A 20,802-nucleotide genomic window follows, 5' to 3' on the forward strand; every position below is an offset into this window, starting at 1 on the left:
TTTGATGATTAGGCCCGACCCTAGGGATCATCTAGAGGTGCGGCTGCGTAGGACCTGAGGCTGAAAGGGGCCTAAATTTTTTTTAAACACTTTTAAAGGTCAAAAAAAATTTTTACCAACTTTTAAGGACCCAAAAAATTTTTTTGAAGCTTTTAAGGGCCCAAAATATATTTTTTACCAACTGTGAAGGGATCTAAAAAAAATTTTCTCCAACTTTTAAATAACCTAAAACTCTATTTTATTATTTTGCCTAAGGCCTCAAAAATGTCCATTAGTAACCAATGATGATATTAGTTTGCATTTTCTGTTCTTTGTCATGTCTTTCTATTTTCTATTCGGAAACTCGTGCTCAACATAGTGGCCCAGTTTGTTATCTAATCAAAAAAGGGTCCAAAACGACCTCACATTGACTGCAAAATGGATATGGAAGTGATGCCCAGTGCTAGGTACTGTGCAGCACGTCAAGGATTACACCAGTTTCAATTTGGTAACAAGTATATAGGAACCACCGCTAGCCGCCAGCCTTGCTTGTTGCCTCACCACTCACTTCTCGCACTAGTCATTGAGCACGCTGGTCTTGACTGAAAATTAGTAGTCCAATCCAAAGCAATGAAAATTCAATGGGATGGTGGAGAGAGCTAGGGGAAAGGACAAGCTCATCTTGTCGCGCTTATTTAACATGGAATGAATGTTCAGTTTTGTTTCAATGCCATCTGAGTCTGTCGGATTTGTTTGTATCCAGTTCTTACCCGCTGTAAACCGCCACACAAACACATTGTTGATATTTTTATTTAGTCGGTTGCCGAGCTGCTATCATAGGGGCGGGATGGGCCAATCCATTCTTTTCTAAATACAACAAAATCGCTACTAGCAGCTCTCGGACATTGTCATGTGAATCGCTTAATGTATAAATAACTAATCAACTTTTCGAAAGGAACCTTGGGTGGGATGATCCCCTATGGAGCAAAGAAATTATGGGGTATATATCCTGGTCAAAAACATTTTGTGGTATTGCCTCTTTTTGTGTGCGGCTCTCATTATTTCTAGAATCGCATAATTAAGCTACCTAGCATATTGGATGATCCATGGACTCTCAAAGAAATTATTAATGATTACAGGAGCACTGAAGTTGTGATGAGAGTATGGAATCTTATCCAAGTTTCGAAAATGGGGGGAAAAATAACAAAAGCAAAAAGGATTTAGCAATAATTGGGTGAAGATTGTTAACTTTTGACCTGAAATGAGTAGGCACAAATTTAATTAATGCAGTGAGGTTAGATGATTAGCATAATCGCCTAAATTAACCTTGCAAAATTGGCCGGTCCATTATTTTTTCTTCATGAGCAGTTGCGGTTATTACAGGTGCTAGTTAGGGTTGTTTGACAATGAAACGAGAGATATAGATTTATAAATCTATCCCGACAAATCCAAATAGATAGAAATAAAATATCTATAATATATAAACAAATGGATTTAGGGAGAGAAAGACATATAAGAGAAAAAAATTAATTAATAAAATAAACAAATAAACAAGTACCACCAAACCTCCTTTTTTGCGCCAAGTTCATGAACTTAAATCCTTTGTTTCTCCTATATAAATCCCTCTTTCCCTCAACCAGTCTTCCTCAGCTACTATTGATCAGCTCAGACATTGGAAAACAAAAACACTATTATATATCACCATGCCTTCTTCACCTTCTTTTACTCTTGTGTCTAGATGCACGGTTTCCCCAGACCAAATATCTGACATCAAAACCTTAAAGCTTTCGGTTTCTGACATCCCTATGCTTTCATGTCAGTACATTCAAAAAGGGGTTTTGCTCACTTCTCCTCCTTATTCGTTCGACGACCTCGTGTGCTTCCTTAAACAATCCCTGTCCACTACTCTCTCCTACTTCCCTCCTTTGGCTGGTCGTCTCACCACGGACCCCGACGGTCACGTCCACATCACCTGCAACGATGCCGGCATTGACTTCCTCGTTGTGAAATCCCCCAATATTTCCATTCACAACGTTTTGGTCCCCGGCGATGTCCCCGATTGTGTCAAACAGTTTTTCACTTTCGACAAGACACTTAGTTACTCAGGCCACTTCAAGCCCTTAGCTGCAGTTCAAGTTACCGAGTTGGCCGACGGGGTTTTTATTGGGTGTATAGTGAATCACGCTGTGACCGATGGGACTTCATTCTGGCACTTTTTCAACACTTTCGCTGAGATCACCAAAGGGGCTTTAAAAATATCGAAATCTCCCGATTTTGGTCGGAACACCGTGTTTAATTCCCAAGCCGTGCTTAAATTCCCTCCCGGAGGACCCACCGTTACTTTCGCCGGCGACGAGCCGTTGAGGGAAAGGATTCTTCATTTCAGCAGAGAAGCGATTTTAAAACTTAAATACAGAGCTAATTACGGTTGTTTATTAACTAAACAAACGAATTCCGAAGTCTTAGGCAAGCTCTGTAACGACAGTTGGAAATCCGTTAACGTGGAAACTAACGGTAAAGTGAGAAACAGTAATGATGAGATTTCGTCCTTTCAATCACTCTGTGCTCAGCTTTGGAGGTCGGTGACCCGGGCCAGGAAATTGGAGCCAACCAAAACGACGACGTTTAGGATGGCGGTGAATTGCCGCCGCAGGTTGGACCCAAAGCTGGAGCCGTACTACTTCGGAAACGCGATTCAGAGTATTCCGACTTTCGCCTCAGCTGGTGAGTTGCTGGGAAAGGACTTGAGCTGGGCCGCCGATATACTGCATAAAAACGTGGTGGCGCATAACAATGATACGGTGCGGAAAGGTGTAGCGGATTGGGAGAAGCAGCCGAGGTTGTTCCCGTTGGGTAACGCTGACGGTGCATCAATCACCATGGGGAGCTCTCCCAGATTCCCAATGTACAATAATGATTTTGGGTGGGGGCGACCTTTGGCGGTGAGGAGTGGTAGGGCCAACAAGTTTGATGGGAAGATCTCAGCCTTTCCTGGGAGAGATGGGAACGGGAGCGTTGATTTGGAGGTTGTTTTGGCCCCTGATACCATGTTGGAGGTTGAGAATGACCCTGAGATTATGCAGTACGTATCCGAATTCCTGTGAGTGCAATCAGTAGGGAAAAGAAACATAAATCCGAGGTGGCAATTTGTGATGGGTGATAAGTTGTTAAACCGTTACCCAAATCTTGGAGGAAGAAAATACCACCATAAACTTGAACGGCTGTGATTTCATTTCCTGTAAACTCAAAAAAAAGAAAAAAAAGGTTACCCCTATAAAAATGGATCAAGTCAGAAACCATAAAATTCGAGTTATTTTCCCAATTCTTGTGTCGGTTAGGTTTCATATATATATGGTTTGGAAATTTTTTGGTATTATATACATATATGTGTAATGGCAACATAATATTAGAATGACAGATGAAATCAAATGGCTGTGTTTCTAATTACCAATCTGGGTAGTGGCAACTATCCGGTTCATCTCAGGTCCTTATCTCTAATACTAGCTATGGAGGCATGTTTTGTCACATTCAATTGTTTATTTTAATCTTTCTTTGTCTTTAAGATAATCCTCTTAAATTCTAAACAACAACCACACATATACATAACACCATCCATTTGTACCTAAAATTTTTCTCTCAAACCAGAACCAATAATATCAAGTTTGACTGCTCTTTTAGGATGTTTTTACACTTTTAACTTGTATTATCATTTTACGATGAACTGCAGAGCTCTTGGCCTACCTCCAGATATCGATCAGGATATGTTGTGAAAAGTGAAAATGATTTTTCCTTTGAAATTAAGGCTATGTATGTACACTTGCTTGTACGCAGTAATTAGTCGACGGTAAAAGTGAAATTACAATCCAAAAAATAATTATCTCCTCGCAAAATTCTTGGCAAGTACAACGAACCCACTTTTACTATTACTTTTGCAACTTTGAAGAACCTTTCATTTTCTGAAATGTAAAAATTTATTCACGTTTAAAATGATGCCGCTTTGGACCATTTTCTTCGCAAATACAATATTAATAGGTATTTCGTTCGTCAATTGTAACATTACAGCTACTAATGTAAAATTTAAAAATAAAATTACGGTGCTCGAATTTTAATATTTTAACTATTTTATAATTTCATATTACGAACATCATGTAGTATAAGATATAATTTTATTACGACTTTTTTATAAAGTAATTTAGGATTTTAGATGGAATCCAAATTTTAGGAAAAAATTACCCTTAATTTTCAGATAAAAATAAAGAAGCTTTGCAAATTCAATACCTAAATTTTATTCGAATTTCGAACGAGATGCTTGAAATGGATGATGGTCTGTCTTCCTATTATTCAATACCTAAATATATTTTTGGCAGTTTAAAGTATATATATATAATACATATGTATAAAAGCATTAAACATATTTTCTATCCAAACAATAAATATAAATATGGATATGAAACTTTTACTTTTGTTGAAAGAAAAAGTAAAAAAGCATATCACAGCATGAGTAATCTAAAGTAAAATTAAATAATTTGAGAAAAAATTTATTTATTCCATTTGACAATTCGTGTACCTATGTACTATTTATTTTATAATTATATTTAAAGTATTCATTTATTTATATAAACTCTTAAGATATGAACGTATTTGTACCATATATAAAGCTGAAAAAAATATAATATATAAAAGAACCTCATTCATATCATCTTGGTTTTATTATTTGTAGCATGTAATATTTCGCATCAAATTTATTTATGACGTTTCAGTAACAATTCAATTATGTTCCACTTGTTGGCTTTGTATGTGGTGAGATGTTGAAAGGGCTTCATCATCAACCTCTATCGTAAGTGGATTTTCTTACTTTTACTAAAATTTTACATTCCATTAATTAAGTAATAATTTAAAATTCCATCGAATCAAACTCGTCATTTTCCTAGATATGTCTGCTCCAATTTCTAGATTTCTGGGCAGGTATTGAGATTGTAGAACACGTGGAAAATGTTGTTAAATATATCAATTGTATTTATTTTATTGCTTCTCATATTCATCACTCCCCCTATGAATGACCTCCTTATTTTGTATTGTTGCTTTACTTTATAGGTGACATCTTTTTCCCCTACTTTTCATTTATCCTATATATGTCAACATCCTTCGTAGAAATTTCTATTAGCTACAGTTTCCACATGTGGTTGTGCAGGAAAAATTAAACCAATGTTGGTTTAATTTGTTGAATGTTCAAAAGCACCGTCGTCTGTAAAGTATCATTTTTAGTGTTTTAAGATAACAATGAGATATTTTAGCCTTGAATTGAATTAACCTCTCATCTATTTGATATGTATATATATTTATATATACCAGCATGTAATCATTAGTGTCGAAACCTTTTTTTTTTTAAAAACGGGAGTCGACTTTAGGAAACGAAAATGGAGTCGTCACCAATCTTTTTCGAGGTGTGATCGGGTCACTTTGAGATTTTAATAAAACATTTCTATTTATTAAAATAATAATTTTGGTCTACGAAATTTGAAAAAACAGGTTCGGGAGTCGGTTATGCACAAGGAAGGGTTAGCACCCTCGCAACGCCCAAAATTGGTACCGAATTGATTATTTAATGTCTTAGTGTCGAAAATTTGAAAAGATTTTAAAATACAATCCTTTTTTAAAAGAAAATTTTGAATAAATTGAATTGGATGATAAGACCTTATTTTGAAGAAGTAAAATGTCACGCCTAATGAGTTAGGGTGCAATATTTCTAATCCTCGAAATTAAGTTTGTCTTTTGACTTTTAAAACTCATGTATTTAAGTTTGAGAAGGATATTCGGTTATTTAGGTCAAATGAAAAATCAGAATCCAGTAAGTTAGGGTTCAATTTCTAAAAATTCCCAAATACCGAATATTGCCTTTATTTTTAGAAATCCTTAACTCAAGGTAACAAAATGTCATATCCACTGAGTTAGGACACAACATTTTGAAATCCCGAGAATAAACTTTTATTTAAAATCTGTACGATTTTATTGAAAAGGGGTACTCGGTTATCTAAATTTAACGAGGAAAATTGAAGCCCAGTAAGTTAGGGCACAATCTTCTCAAGAATCTTTGGATACTAAGTGTTTTGAAAACTTATGGATAAAATGATTTTAGTGTTTTAATCAAATGCAATCTTTTAAACAAACATAGTGCAATTGAATGATGACGTACAATGCAAAAGGACGATTTGTAAACAAAATATACTCTAACAAATGACAAATAATCAATAAATACAAATAAACAATACCGTACATATAAGAGCAATAATCACATATAAATATTAACATCAACATTTGAAAGCTAATGACCTAAAAGCCTATCACAAATAAAATATAACAATTTTAAAATAACTAAAAAAAGTAGCATGAGAGAAAAGAAATTTGAAATTATCAATATATATACACAAAATACACGTATATAAAAATTTAAAAGAAGTAATTAATGTGAAGACTTGAAATAATTTAAAAATAGAATTAAAAATGAATAATAATATCTAAGTGAATTTTAAAGTAAGTATTATAAAAAGAAAATCAAAATAAATAAAACCCAAAATAATACACATGTTAATCTAAATAGGTAATACATATGAAATGAAATACTCAATATAAATAATAATATATATAACTATATGTGTAAAAGTTGAAATAAGTAAAATTTATTAAAATAGGGTTTTTAAAAGAAATAAATTAGATAATTATGAAGATAGATTTAAACTAATATATACAAATAAGTTAAAGAAAGAACTTAAAATTAATGGTTTTAATAATATGAAATCCATAACATACAACATGAAAATAATTTGATATAAATTACGTATTATAAAAGAAAACCATTTAAAAAAATAAATTCTATTGGATTAACGTAAAAATATAAAATAATTCATTATGAAACTAAATAATAATATATGATAATAATATAAAAAACTTAAAATAATAGTACATAATAGAAATAAATAATATATATAAAAAGGTTAGGTAAATTGATAAAAAATACTAATAATAATAATAGTAATAATAATAATAACAAGAGTATTAAACTAATTAATTTAATAGCAAAAAAAATGACAAAAGGACTAATTTGAAAATAAAACAGAAATTTAGGGGCAAATCTGAAATAAATAAAAGGATATGAACCATATTGAAACGCGCGAATAACAGGGAGGGACCAAAAGGGAAATTAATTCCTGCCCTCCAAAACGCCGCGTTCCATCATGGACCGCAATGAAACCAGTAGAAAATTATATGGCCAAAATTAAAATAACAAAAAGGGCCAGATTGAACCACAACACAAAAGAAGAGGGACTTGGCACGCAAATACCCCTCCTAATACCAAAACTCGCGGATCTAGCCACATCTAGGTCAGGTCATCGGGTACAGACTATTAAACGACGTCGTTTTGAGGCCACTGAAGTAGGCCCTAGACGACGTCGTTTAAAGAGAGTTATAAAACTAAAAAAAACTTAAAATAGAAGTGTTTTATCAGGCTAAAACCATCAAACAAAAAACCTAAATCTCTGCCCCTTTTTCTCACCGTTTCGAAACCCAGAATCCCCCTTTCCACCCCGATTTAGACGAAGTGAAGGAGGACTCCTACAACGCGCTTACACAGGTAAATCTCTTGCCCTCTTTTCTATTTTTTTTCACACACAATCAATCAAATATAGAAAAGAAAAAAACTCCAATCACCTTAAAAATCTAATTTGCTTTTGAAGTTTTTGATTTTTTTGTATTGATTTTCGTATCCAGTATCCGTTTTATAGAGTTGTATTTGGCTTTATATAGCCAAAATAACAGAAAATGAAAAAATATATAAAAAATCTATTCTATTATTTTCTTTGATTTCATTCAGTTTCTTTCACTACTTTTTTGTTGCAGGTGTGAGGCCAACTGGAAGCGAGGCGCACGTGGGGGAGGCCGGTGCGTGGCAGTGGAGCAGCACGTGCGAAGGGAAGCCTGGACTCAACTGTGGCGCAAGGATTTTTAGAAACCCTAGAAGCTTCTGGGGTATTCCTCCGATTTGGGCTTGTAATTCAGGTTTGGGTTTGGGTAAATGGTTTTGGGTTAGTGAATTTGGGCTTTGGGTTTGTATTGTATTTAGGCTGGTGTCGGCTTTTGTAATTTGGACATTAACTGGACTTTTTTTTTGTTTTTATTTATTAATTGGGCCGGCAAAAATGGACTATGATAGTTGCCCCTCTTTGCTCGTTGTTGTGTAACAGGAACGGAGCAAAGACTAAAAGCCCAATTATGCCCGGTCTTGTCGAACCTCGACTTCTTCGGTGCTTCTCTTCTTCAAGTAACCTTGTTCTAACCCACTGCATCTTTAGGGGTATAGAAATTGGTGTTTCAATCCACTCCACTTCAGCTTTAATCTATTCCACTGCAACGCTAGGGAAACAATATTCACTACCTTTAGCTTTAATCTGTTTCACTACAACGCAAGGGAAATAAGATTTGCTACCTTCAGTCTTAACGTCAGGGAGATAAGATTTGCTACCTTCAGCTTTAATCTGCTCCGCTGCAACATCAGGGAAACAAGATTCGCTACCTTTAGCTTTAATCTGTTCCAATGTAACGCCAAGGAGATAGGATTCGCTACCTTTAGCTTTAATCCGCTCCACTTCAGCTTTAATCTATTCCACTGCAACACCAGGGAAACAAGATTTGCTGCTTTTAGCTTTAATCTGTTCTACTGCAACGCCAGGGAAATAAGATTCGCTGCCTTCAGTCTTAACGCCAAGATTCGCTGCCTTCAGCTTTAATCTGCTCCACTGCAACGCCAAGGAAATAAGATTTGTTGCCTTCAGCTTTAATCTACTATGACGCTAGGGAAATAAGATTTGCTGCCTTTAACTTTAATCTGTTCCACTGCAATGCCAAGGAAATAAGATTTGCTGCCTTTAGCTTTAATCTATTGCGACGCCAGGGAAATAAGATTCGTTGCCTTCAGCTTTAATCTGTTCCACTGCAACGCCAAGGAAATAAAATTCACTGCCTTCTACTTTAATCTATTGCAACGCCAGGGAAATAAGATTTGCTGCCTTCAACTTTAATTTGCTCCACTGCAATGCCAAGGAAATAAGATTCGCTATCTTCTGCTTTAATCTATTGTGACGCCAGGGAAATAAGATTCGTTGCCTTCAGCTTTAATCTGTTCCACTGCAATGCAAAGGAAATAAAATTGGCCACCTTCAGCTTTAATCTATTGTGACACCACGGAAATAGGATTCGTTTTCTTTAGCTTTAATCTGTTCCACTGCAACGCCAAAGAAATAAGATTTGCTGCCTTTAGCTTTAATCTATTGCGACGCCAGGGAAATAAGATTCGCTATGATAACTTCAATCCATCCCACTGCAGCTTCAAGGGTATAGGATTTGTGGTTCCACTGACCTGCTCTCCAGGGAGTATGACATATAGAATCCATTGCATGAACCTATTTATGCCTAATGATTAGGATGTTATGATCGGAATGAATCAAAATCTCCTAACTAAATGTGCATGCATGAATGCAAAATGCAAAATGATCTCTTAATGTTTGAGTTGTTATTGCTCATTGTTTATTAAAGCTTTATTACCAACACGTCAGAACGTCATCTTGTTCGACTGGTAACACTCATATCTTATTTAATCGGATTGCCCCCACTGTAATCTTCAAGGTTCAATCTACTGTAATCTTCAAAGTTCAATCCACTATAATTTTGGGACATAAAATTCGAACCATCCTCCTCCCACTGTAATTTAAGAGTATAAGATCTGACTCTTTCTCAATCTTCTCCTACTGCGTTTCAAGGATAAACGATATAAATCTCTTTGGCCTTACACCATTCCCAATGTGCCATACCAAATGTTTATACACAATTGTACAACTTTCTTCTTCAAGAAAACTTCTTCTTATCACTCGGTGATCATTGCTTGTTTGTTCATTGAAGTTTTGTCACCAACACGACATCTTGTCATCTTGTTCAATCAATGTTTTGACAACAAAATCCAAAGGGATAGTCTTAATTTAGACTTTTCCTTCTTAGATATTTCAACCTTTAAACTTGGTGCATTCTAAACAATAGTCCTGTTTTAGGTTCTTGTATTATTTAAAAATTTCTAGAGTAATATGCAAAACTTCCCTTGTGAAAGTATTATTAGTCCATTAATCATTATTCCAATGCAAGATGCTTGCAAAAAGATCATAACAATGGATAAAATAGAATTGATTTGGGAGCATGGCTCGAAATGAATAAATTATCAATGACAATAAGAATGAAGAGAAGAATTAATTGGAAACATGTGTCTTGAAAATAATAAAGTATTCAAATACAGCAAATTCAATATAAATAATATGAAGACTAGGTGCTCCAAATATCGTAGCTTGAACCTTTCTATGCCAACTTTCTGAAGACCATTCTAAGTTTGACATATGTTTAGGAGATCTACAATACTTTGTCGATGCCCCAAGATGTCGCTTACCTTTTCCTGTTGATTTAGGTATAGCAAGATCACCATATGCCCCAACCTGATCAAAATTTGAGCTGCTTTGATCACCTCATGACCCATTCGGATCCAAAATTTGAGCCGCCCTTTTTGGGTTTTCAACTCAAATCCCCTTTGGTCTCAAGGCATCCTTTGCGGGTTTTCACCTTGGCCTCTCATTTTTCTTTTTATATTTTTATATTTTTTTATAACTCAAAGCACCCTTTGCGGGTTTTCACATTAGTCTTCTTTTTTTTAAAAAAAATTAAGATGCCCTTTGCGGGTTTTTACCTTAGTTTCTTTTTAGGACTCAAAGCGCCCTTTGCGGGTTTTCACTTTGGTCCCTTTCTCTTTCCTCAAGTGAAGTACTTCTTGACTGAGTCTGAGTTTAAAGTATTTGGCAAGTTTTTACCATCCATCTCACTCAAAATCAAAACTCCTCTAGAAAAGACCTTCTTTACAACATAAGGTCCTTCCCATTTTGGCATCCACTTCCCTTTCAAATCCTTTTGTAGAGGAATGATCTTTTACAACACCAAGTCCCCCTCGTGGAATTCTCTAGGACAAACCTTTTTGTTATAGGCTCGCATCATTCGTTTTTGATACATCTGACCGTGATGAATAGCCTTTAGCCTTTTTCCTTCTATCAGGTTCAACTGATCATATCGAGATTGGATCCATTCGGCCTCATCTAACTTTAATTCAGCTAATACCCGGAGGGAAGGGATTTCAACTTCAATGGGTAAAACTGCCTCTATCCCATAAACCAAAGAAAAAAGTGTTGCCTCGGTAGAAGTCCTGATAGATGTTCGATAAGCAATGAGAGAAAATGGTAATTTCTCATGCCAATCTTTGTAAGTTTCAGTCATTTTCCCTACAATTTTCTTGATATTTTTGTTGGGCGCCTCTACTGCACCATTCATTTTTGGTCGATACGGTGACGAATTATGATGTCTAATCTTAAATTGACTGCAAACTTTCGCTATTGTGTTGTTTAAATTCAACGATTGTTAGATATGATTCTTTCAGGTATTCCATATCGACATATGATCTTTTTATTCAAGAACTTACTAACTGCTGACTTCGTGACATTAGCATATGAAGCAGCTTCCACCCATTTAGTGAAATAGTCAATAACTACAAAGATGAAACAATTCCTATTAGAAGCCTTCGGTGATATTGGCCCGATGACATCCATACTCCACATGGAGAAAGGCCATGGAGAAGTCATAACGTGAAGAGGTGAAGGAGGTGGGTGCATTTTGTCTCCATAAATTTGGCATTTATGGTACTTCTTGGCATAATTGATGCAATATCCTTCCATGGTAGACCAGTAGTACCCGAATCTCATAATCTATCTAGGGATTATGAAACCGTTGGCATGCATTCCGCAGATACCTTCATGGACTTCCCCCAAGACTTTCTTGGCCTCCATAGCGTCCACGCATCTTAATAGTACTTGATCCTTTCCCCTTTTGTATAAAATCTCTCAATCTAGGACATAGTCAATGGCTAGTCTCCTCAATGTCCTCTTGTCATTCTCCATTACCTGATCAGGGTAATCGCGATTTTTCATATATTACAGTATGTCTTGGTACCAAGGATGATCATCATTTTCCTCTTCCTCAATACTACAGTAATGAGCCGGGGTCTCGTAAATGCTCATCTAAATAGGCTTCATATCCTCTAGTTTGTTTACTTTGATCATAGAAGCTAGAGTAGCCAATGCATCAACCATATGGTTTTCATCTCGTGGAAGATAACAAAAAGTGATGTCATCAAACTTATCAATCAACTCGAGAACCAGCTTTTGATAACTAATTAATTTGGGATCTCTCATTTCCCATTCCCCTTTGAGTTGCTATATCACGAATGCAGAATCCCCATATACTTTTAGCACTTTGATTTTACGTTCTATGGCTGTACGGATGCCCATAATGCACGCTTCATATTCTGCCATGTTATTGGTACAATCAAAATCCAATTTGCTAGCAACAGGATAATGATCTCCGCTTGGGGATACTAAAACTGCCCCAATTTCATTGCCCACAGCATTTGAAGCTCTGTCAAAGTTTAACTTCCAACTGCGATCCATTTGGGAATCCTCTTTAGTGGTTGCCACATACATCAAGTCCTCATTCGGGAAATCAAAATTCAAAGGCTCGTAATCCTCCAAGGCACTGCTAGCTAGAAAATCCGCTATTGCACTCCCTTTCACGGCCTTCTGGCTTACATAAACTATATCAAATTCGAAAAGCAAGATCTGTCATCTGACCATTCTCCCATTCAAAGTAGTTGACTCCATCATATACTTTAAGGGGTCTAACTTTGAAATAAGCCAAGTTGTATGGTACAATATGTACTGCCTTAGCCTCCGAGTTGTCCAGACCAGGGCACAACATAATTTCTCAATAGGCGAGTATCTCATTTCACAATCGGTGAACTTCTTACTGAGATAGTATATCGCCCTTTCTCTCCTTCCCGTCTCATTATGTTGACCTAGCACACATCCAATGGAATTATCAAACACTGTTAAATACAATATCAACGACCTATCCGGGCTAGGTGGTGACAGCACTGGAGTATTGGACAAGTACTGTTTTATCTTGTCAAAAGCTTCTTGGTATTCTTCATCCCACACACCAGGATTATGTTTCTTCAGAAGACGAAATAGGGGTCACATTTCTTGGTTAGTTGTGAAATAAATCGAGCAATGAAATTCAGTCTTCCTAAGAAACCTCGAACTTCCTTCTGAGTGCATGATGGAGATAAATCTCGTATCGCCTTGACTTTATCTAGATCAATCTCTATTCCTTTTCCGCTGACTACGAAGCCCAACAACTTTCCTGACCTGGCTCCAAAAGTGCATTTCGTTGGATTAAGCTTGAGCTGGAACTTTCTCAATCTTAAGAACAATTTTCTTAGGACCTGCACATGTTCCTCTTCTGTTCTGGATTTTGCGATCATATCATCAACATAAACCTCAATTTCCTTGTGCATCATGTCATGAAACAAGGTTACCATGGCTCTTTGGTATGTTATTCTCGCATTCTTTAATCCGAACGAGATCAGTTTATAGCAAAACGTTCTTGACAAGGTGATGAATGTAGTCTTTCCCATATCTTTGGGATGCATCTTTATCTGATTGTATCTAGAGAAGCCGTCCATAAAGGAAAACAATGAATAGCCTGCCGTATTATCCACCAAAATGTCAATGTGAAGCAATGGGAAATTGTCTTTTGGGCTGGCCTTGTTCAAATCCCTGTAATCCACATATATTCGTACTTTCCCATCTTTTTTAGGGACTGGGATGATGTTGGCTACCCATTCGGAATATTTGACTTTTTGTAAAAACCCAGCATCAAACTACTTTTTGACTTCCTCTTTTATTTTTAACACAATATCAGGCCTCATCCTCCTGAGCTTCTGCTGAACTGGCTTGTAATCCTCTCTTATAGGAAGGCGATGCACTACAATCTCAGTGCTTAACCCGGGCATATCCTGGTATGACCATGCGAAGACACCTTTGAATTCTTGGAGTAATTCAATGAGGTCTCACCTTGTCTTTGCGAAAATATCAGTTCTGATCTTCACCTCTTTTCCTTCTTCCAAGCTCACAATTTCTATTGATTCCTTGTGAGGTAGGATTTGTTTTTCTTTCTAATTTACCATCCGTAACAAGTCCGGAGATAAACTACAGTCTACGTCATCTTCAAAGTCATGCGATCCCTCTAAACACATGTCTCGTTCAAAAGGAAATTCTGAGTTTATAGCAGCGTCACTCATGTCATTAATATTTAGAGACCTATTGTAGGTACAAAAGAATATACAAATAATGCATGAATTTATGAATAATTATTTGTACAGTATGATTATGAATGGATGAAAGCAAGATTTGGAAGAAAATTCAAAAGAATGAAAGAATCAAAATAACTACTCGATGGAAAGAATGAAAGAATATTTGCTCAAAAATGATCGCTAGGATGTATTTTATTAAAATAATGGTGTTCAAACAGGAGCCTATTTCACAAAGAAGTTCTTATTGCCTCTAGGCTAAAAGCAACAAGTGTGTTCTGAATATTACTCTAAATAAGCTCTAAATACTATTGGAATTCCTTCTACAGTCCAATTATTTAGAACACTCCCAAGTTAATAAGGGTGAATATCTAACAAGGTCCCTTTTCAATTGTGTCTTCATATATGGCATTGATGTGAACGTTTCCCAACACTTCTTCATGCATCGCGTTTACCCCATTATTAATATGATTGGGTAGATTTTCTATATTAGATAAGTCATCGAACTTGACAATGCCCATATTGATGAATCTTTCAACTAGCTTTTTAAAGGCAGTGCAATTTTCTATCGAGTGCCCCGCGATTCCTGCATGGTATTCAGACTGGGTGTTCGGTCATACCATTTGGGGTATGGGGGTTGTAGAGGTTTCACGTGAAAAGGGGAAACAACATGTGCATCAAACAAACTCTGATACAAATCCCTATGCGACATTGGGATTGGCGTAAATTGGAGCTTCTCAATCTTCATGCCAAGATCTTGCCTTGATATAGCTTGCTGACCAGCAACCACCTTTCTTGGCTGACTTACAGTAACTGATCTTGAGTAACCTTGGCTGACTTACAGTAATTGATCTTGAGTAACCTGTGTTATTCACCTCATTTTTTTCTCCTTAAGGCTTACTTCTTATTACTTTCTCCTCCATCTATTCTTCCACTTCTGATGGCATTTTCAATCATTTCGCCGTTCATGATTATATCTGAGAAAATTTTTATGGCACTTCTCAACATGTGCGTGATGAACGAGGCTTTTAGCGTGTTGATAAAGAGCATCGTCGTTTCTTTCTCTAGGAGCGGCGACTGAACTTGGATAGAAACTTCCCTCCATATATGAGCGTTTTGCCTAAAACTTTCATTCGATTTCTTCTCCATATTCTATTGAGTAATTCTATCAGGAGTCATATCTGTTACATGATTGTACTTCTTCATGAATGCCTGAGCTAAGTCCCTCCATGTATCAATTTTGGTACAACTCAATTGGTTATACCATTTGGAAACTCCCCCCACCAAACTGTCTTGGAAGCAATGTATCAACAATTGATCATTGTTAACGTAACCAGTCATCCTTCTATAAAACATGGTAATGTGAGCCTCGGGGCAACTGGTTCCATTATATTTCTCAAAGTCTAGCATTTTGAACTTGTAAGGAAGTACTAAATCTGGAACCAAGCTCAGATCTTTAGTGTCGATTCCATGATGACTATCAGCACTTTCCATCGCTTTGAATTTTTCCTCCAACCATTTACATCTGTTCTGTAACAACTCCGTCTTTGCTTTTTCTTCTTCAGCCATCTCATCAAACTCGGGTATAACGGGATTGATTGGGTTATTCCCTGGGTTTGAATCTAATCTTGCTTGAAGATTCATTGGCATTGAAGCACCAGCTTGAAATTGCTGAGGCCTAACTGTGACTGATGGTCTTATTGGGTATATTTCAGCTTGAGTTCATGCATTTTGTGGAGTAAAACCCGGAGGGTACGTTGGTTCATCATTTCCTTCCGTAGGATTGACCATGGGGCTCTTTCCTTTATCTACTCCTCCAGCCAGTAGTTGGGTCAACTGAGCCATCATATTTCTTTAAGATTCTAACATCTTTTCTATCGTATCTTACTGAATTTTAGCTAACTACTCTTACATTTGCGTTTGTAGTTGATCTTGCATCTCCTTTTGAAATTGCTCAAGCCTTTCTAATCTTTGGTCCATGTTTCTTGACTTTACACGGGTACCGTAAGGGTGTTGGTTTTCCAGATTAATTGAAATAACTTTACTCAATTAGGGTCTTTTAATGGTCTTTAATACATATGATGTCATGTAATGCAAATGCATGAAATGAATGCAAAAAAGACGTTGACTCTGATTCAATCCCATTTAGAAAACTTTACTAAAAAACAAACTTCTTTACATAAAACGGATGCATGTACGACCTTGCCCTCATACTCCAAGAAACAACATCGATCTGTCTCTTCATCCGGAAGTTTAAGATAAATCTAGCAAAATTTCCAATGAAGGTCACACTAGCTATTTTTTACTTGATCCTGGTTGCGATCCATCATCTACCCATCCTCGTAATGCTCATCAGCTTCTTTAAGGAAGTTGGAATATCGACGGCTCTCGAATAATCAGCTTGAATCCTCCGGACACAAAGTAAAGTCATGTACTCCTCCATCACCCTTTTTTGTTGTGTTTCATGGAATATATTCGGGTAGCTGTATTATCTTCCACTTTATGAAGAAATTATTTTCCATGAAAAGCTCTCTAATTTAGTAATCAAACTTGAATCAACACCTTTTTTTTCTAATATGAAAATGCAATGCAATCATAACCAAAAAAAAATGAAACAGGTTAGTACAAAGCAAAAACAAACAAGAAAAATAAATAGGGTACCTATTCGGGTGACCACTAGGGGTTTGGAGTGGTTCTACCTAGGGTGGGCTCCTAAGGTCTTCTACATGCGGTTTGGTTCTAAAGTTGAGGTACCCGAACCAGCAGATTCCTCAATCCTCACCCACTATAGGCTCATACTGACTGAGTTCAGTTCAAGGGAATACATTTCCTTATGGCTGCACGGAGATGAAAATCTCACGAAGACATAGGTAAGGATGTATCCCGAAAGCTATCCACTATCCTACACGGAGGTGAAAACCTCACGAAGAAGTAGTTTCTCACTCCCACTTAAAAATGTAAGATCAAATGATCCTTATGCAATATGATGTAAAAATATTCTACGAGGCTCTACACACAAGAATCATATAACACAAACAAATGAAATAAAAGGATTGTAATTTTTCAAATCAGATTTTCAATTTTGACAACAAGATAGAAAACAATCAATTTTACGGTTTGACTCTCTAGTGTCCCCAGCGAAGTCGCCAAGCTGTCGAAACCTTTTTTTTTTGAAAAACGGGAGTCGACTTTAGGAAACGAAAATAGAGTCGCCACCAATCTTTTTCGAGGTGTGATCGGGCCACCTTAAGATTTTAATAAAACATTTTGATTTACTAAAATAACAATTTTGGTCTACGAGATTTGAGAAAACAGGTTCGGGAGTCGGTTACGCACAAGGAAGGGTTAGCACCCTCGCAACGCCCAAAATTGGTACCGAATTGATTATTTAATGTCTTAGTGTAAAAAATTTTAAAAGATTTTAAAATACAATCCTTTTTTAAAAGAAAATTTTGAATAAATTTAATTGGATGATAAAACCCTCTTATTTTGAAGAAGAAAAATGTCACACCTAGTAAGTTATGGTGCAACATTTCTAATCCTCGAAATTAATTTTGTCTTTTGACTTTTAAAACTAATGCATTTAAGTTTGAGAATGATATTCGGTTATTTAGGTCAAATGAAAAATCAGAACCCTGTAAGTTAGGGTTCAATTTCTCAAAATTCTCACATACCGAATATTGCCTTTATTTTTAGAAATCCTTAACTCAAGGTAACAAAATGTTATATCCAGTGAGTTAGGACACAACATTTTGAAATCCCGAGAATAAACTTTTATTTAAAATCTGTACGATTTTATTGAAAAAGGGTACTCGGCTATCTAAATTTAACGAGGAAAATTGAAGCCCAGTAAGTTAGGGCACAATCTTCTCAAGAATCTTTGGATACCAAGTGTTTTGAAAACTTATGGATAAAATGATTTTAGTGTTTTAATCAAATGCAATCTTTTAAACAAACATAGTGCAATTGAATGATGACGTACAACGCAAAAGGACGATTTGTAAACAAAATATACTTTAACGAATGACAAATAATCAATAAATACAAATAAACAATACCATTCATATAAGAGCAATAACACATGTAAATATTAACACCAACATTTGAAAGTTAATGATCTAAAAACCTAACACAAATAAAATATAACAATTTTAAAATAACTAAAAAAAGTAGCATGAGAGAAAAGAAATTTGAAATTATCAATATATATACACAAAATACATGTATATAAAAATTTAAAAGAAGTAATTAATGTGAAGACTTGAAATAATTTAAAAATAGAATTAAAAATGAATAATAATATCTAAGTGAATTTTGAAGTAAGTATTATAAGAAGAAAATCAAAATAAATAGAAACCTAAAATAATACACATATATTAATCTAAATAGATAATACATATGAAATGAAATACTCAATATAAATAATAATATATATAACTATATGTGTAACCCTTCAAAAAAAAAAACTATATGTGTAAAAGTTGAAATAAGTAAAATTTATTAAAGTAGGGGTTTTAAAAGAAATAAATTAGATATTTATGAAGATAGATTTAAACAAATATATACAAATAAGTTAAAGAAAGAACTTAAAATTAATGGTTTTAATAATATGAAATCCATAACATACGGCATGTAAATAATTTGATGTAAATTACGTATTATAAAAGAAAACCATTTAAAAAAATAAATTCTATTGGATTAACATAAAAATATAAAATAATTCATTATGAAACTAAATAATAATAATATAAAAGAAAACAGAAGTGTTTTATCATACTAAAACCATCAAACAAAACCTAAATCTCTGCCCCTTTTTCTCACTGTTTTGAAACCCAGAATCCCCATTTCCACCCCGATTCAGACGAAGTGAAGGAGGACTCCAATGCGCGCTCACACAGGTAAATCCTTTGCCTTCTTTTCTATTTTTTTGACACACAATCAATCAAATATAGAAAAGAAAAGCAACAAAAATAAAAAAAACTCCAATCACCTTAAAAATCTGATTTGCTTTTTAAGTTTTTGATATTTTTTTGTATTGATTTTCGTATCCAGTATCCGTTTTACAGAGTTGTATTTGGCTTTATATAGCCAAAATAACAGAAAAATGAAAAATGAAAAAATATAAAAATTCTATTCTGTTATTTTCTTTGCTGTCATTCGGTTTCCTTCATTGTTGTTTGTTGCAGGTGTGAGGCCAGCTGGAAGCGAGGAGCACGTGGGTGAGGCCGACGCATGGCGGTGGTGCAGCACGTGCTAAGGGAAGCCTGGACTCGACTGCGGCGCAAGGATTTTCAGAAACCCTAGAAGCTTCTGGGGTATTCCTCCGATTTGGGCTACGGTTTGGGCTTGTAATTCGGGTTTGGGTGTGGGTAAATGGTTTTGGGTTAGTGAATTTGTGCTTTGGGTTTGTATTGTATTTGGACTAGTATCGGCTTTTGTAATTTGGACATTAACTGGACTTTATTATTTTTTTGTTTTTATTTATTCATTGGGCCGACAAGAATGGGCTATGGCAATTAGTAAAAATAAAAGAGCTAGTACATCCATCAATCGTTGTAAGTGATTGGAAAAACGAGACGATGCCATAATATAGTTCTAAAAAGAAGAAAAACAATAAAGCTAGTAACACAAAAAAATCAAAGAAAAACTAGCCTAAACAAATTGGAGATCAAACAAAAAAAACACGACCTAAATAGTTGAAAGATGAAACGACCCTCCACAAAATATTGCATTTAACCACCACCATTCTTGAAAAATCAAGCTTATGATTTTCGCATCCCACTGATGATGTTATCTCAACTATTTCGCCCAACTCACTCCTAACTTAATCGCCTCAGAGTCCTAAAATAATCATTCCTTCGGTGCTAGAAAACCAACTCAACCCTATTCTAACATGGCCCTTCAATCCCATTTTGCTTCTACTTCTACCTCACCCGGAGCTTCCTCTATCCAAACCCAGGGTCCCCCGAACTTTCATCCCTCCTGCACTAGCGTGTGTGTTGCACGATTCCCTTGATGAGGTATAACTCTAATCTCCATTGACTCTAAATTATTAGCCTTAAATGGAATATCCTTTACCAAAGCACTAATGATCGATTTATCATCTTTAGAGGCCCTTAGGTTCTTTATGACAGTCAAGGCATCTCCCTCAACCACCACCTCTCAAAACCCTAACTCCTCTATCAGAATCACTACACTGAGACACGCCCTTGCTTTTGTCACCGTCGAGTCTGCCACATTTTCGTAGGGGTAAGTACCCGCCGCCACCACAACCCCTCCTTGTTTCTAACTAAAATACCAGTCGTTGTCTTCTTTGTTAACTGGTTAAAAGTGGCATCAAAATATACCTTCATTGAAGTCTCTGTTGGCGGTTCCCCTATAATATGTACTTGTTAAAATTATGGTAACACATACTCCAAATTCTCAACCTTTTGCATGTATGATTTTACAAACACAATTATGTCATTCACTTTTTTATTAACTCATTCACAATAGATATTATGTCGATTAAACCATAGAGCCTAGAAAGTGACCACTTACAG

The 20,802-nt window shown here is 35.7% G+C and overlaps 1 protein-coding gene and 1 long non-coding RNA gene across 2 annotated transcripts; both read left to right on the forward strand.

Moving 5' to 3' along the window:
* The first annotated feature begins 1,304 nt into the window (after window positions 1-1,304).
* On the forward strand, window positions 1,305-3,504 carry LOC107939369 (BAHD acyltransferase DCR). The gene has a single exon (XM_016872698.2). The coding sequence runs from the start codon at window positions 1,683-1,685 to the stop codon at window positions 3,081-3,083; it is 1,401 nt and encodes a 466-aa protein (XP_016728187.1). The 5' UTR covers window positions 1,305-1,682; the 3' UTR covers window positions 3,084-3,504.
* A 15,279-nt stretch (window positions 3,505-18,783) lies between these two features.
* Window positions 18,784-19,726, forward strand: LOC107939364 (uncharacterized). The gene is made up of 2 exons (XR_001695106.2): window positions 18,784-19,158; window positions 19,447-19,726. It is a non-coding gene; the product is annotated as an uncharacterized lncRNA (long non-coding RNA).
* Window positions 19,727-20,802: the final 1,076 nt, after the last annotated feature.

This window comes from Gossypium hirsutum, chromosome D04, assembly GCF_007990345.1.
Source record: "Gossypium hirsutum isolate 1008001.06 chromosome D04, Gossypium_hirsutum_v2.1, whole genome shotgun sequence".
Taxonomy (NCBI): Eukaryota; Viridiplantae; Streptophyta; class Magnoliopsida; order Malvales; family Malvaceae; genus Gossypium; species Gossypium hirsutum.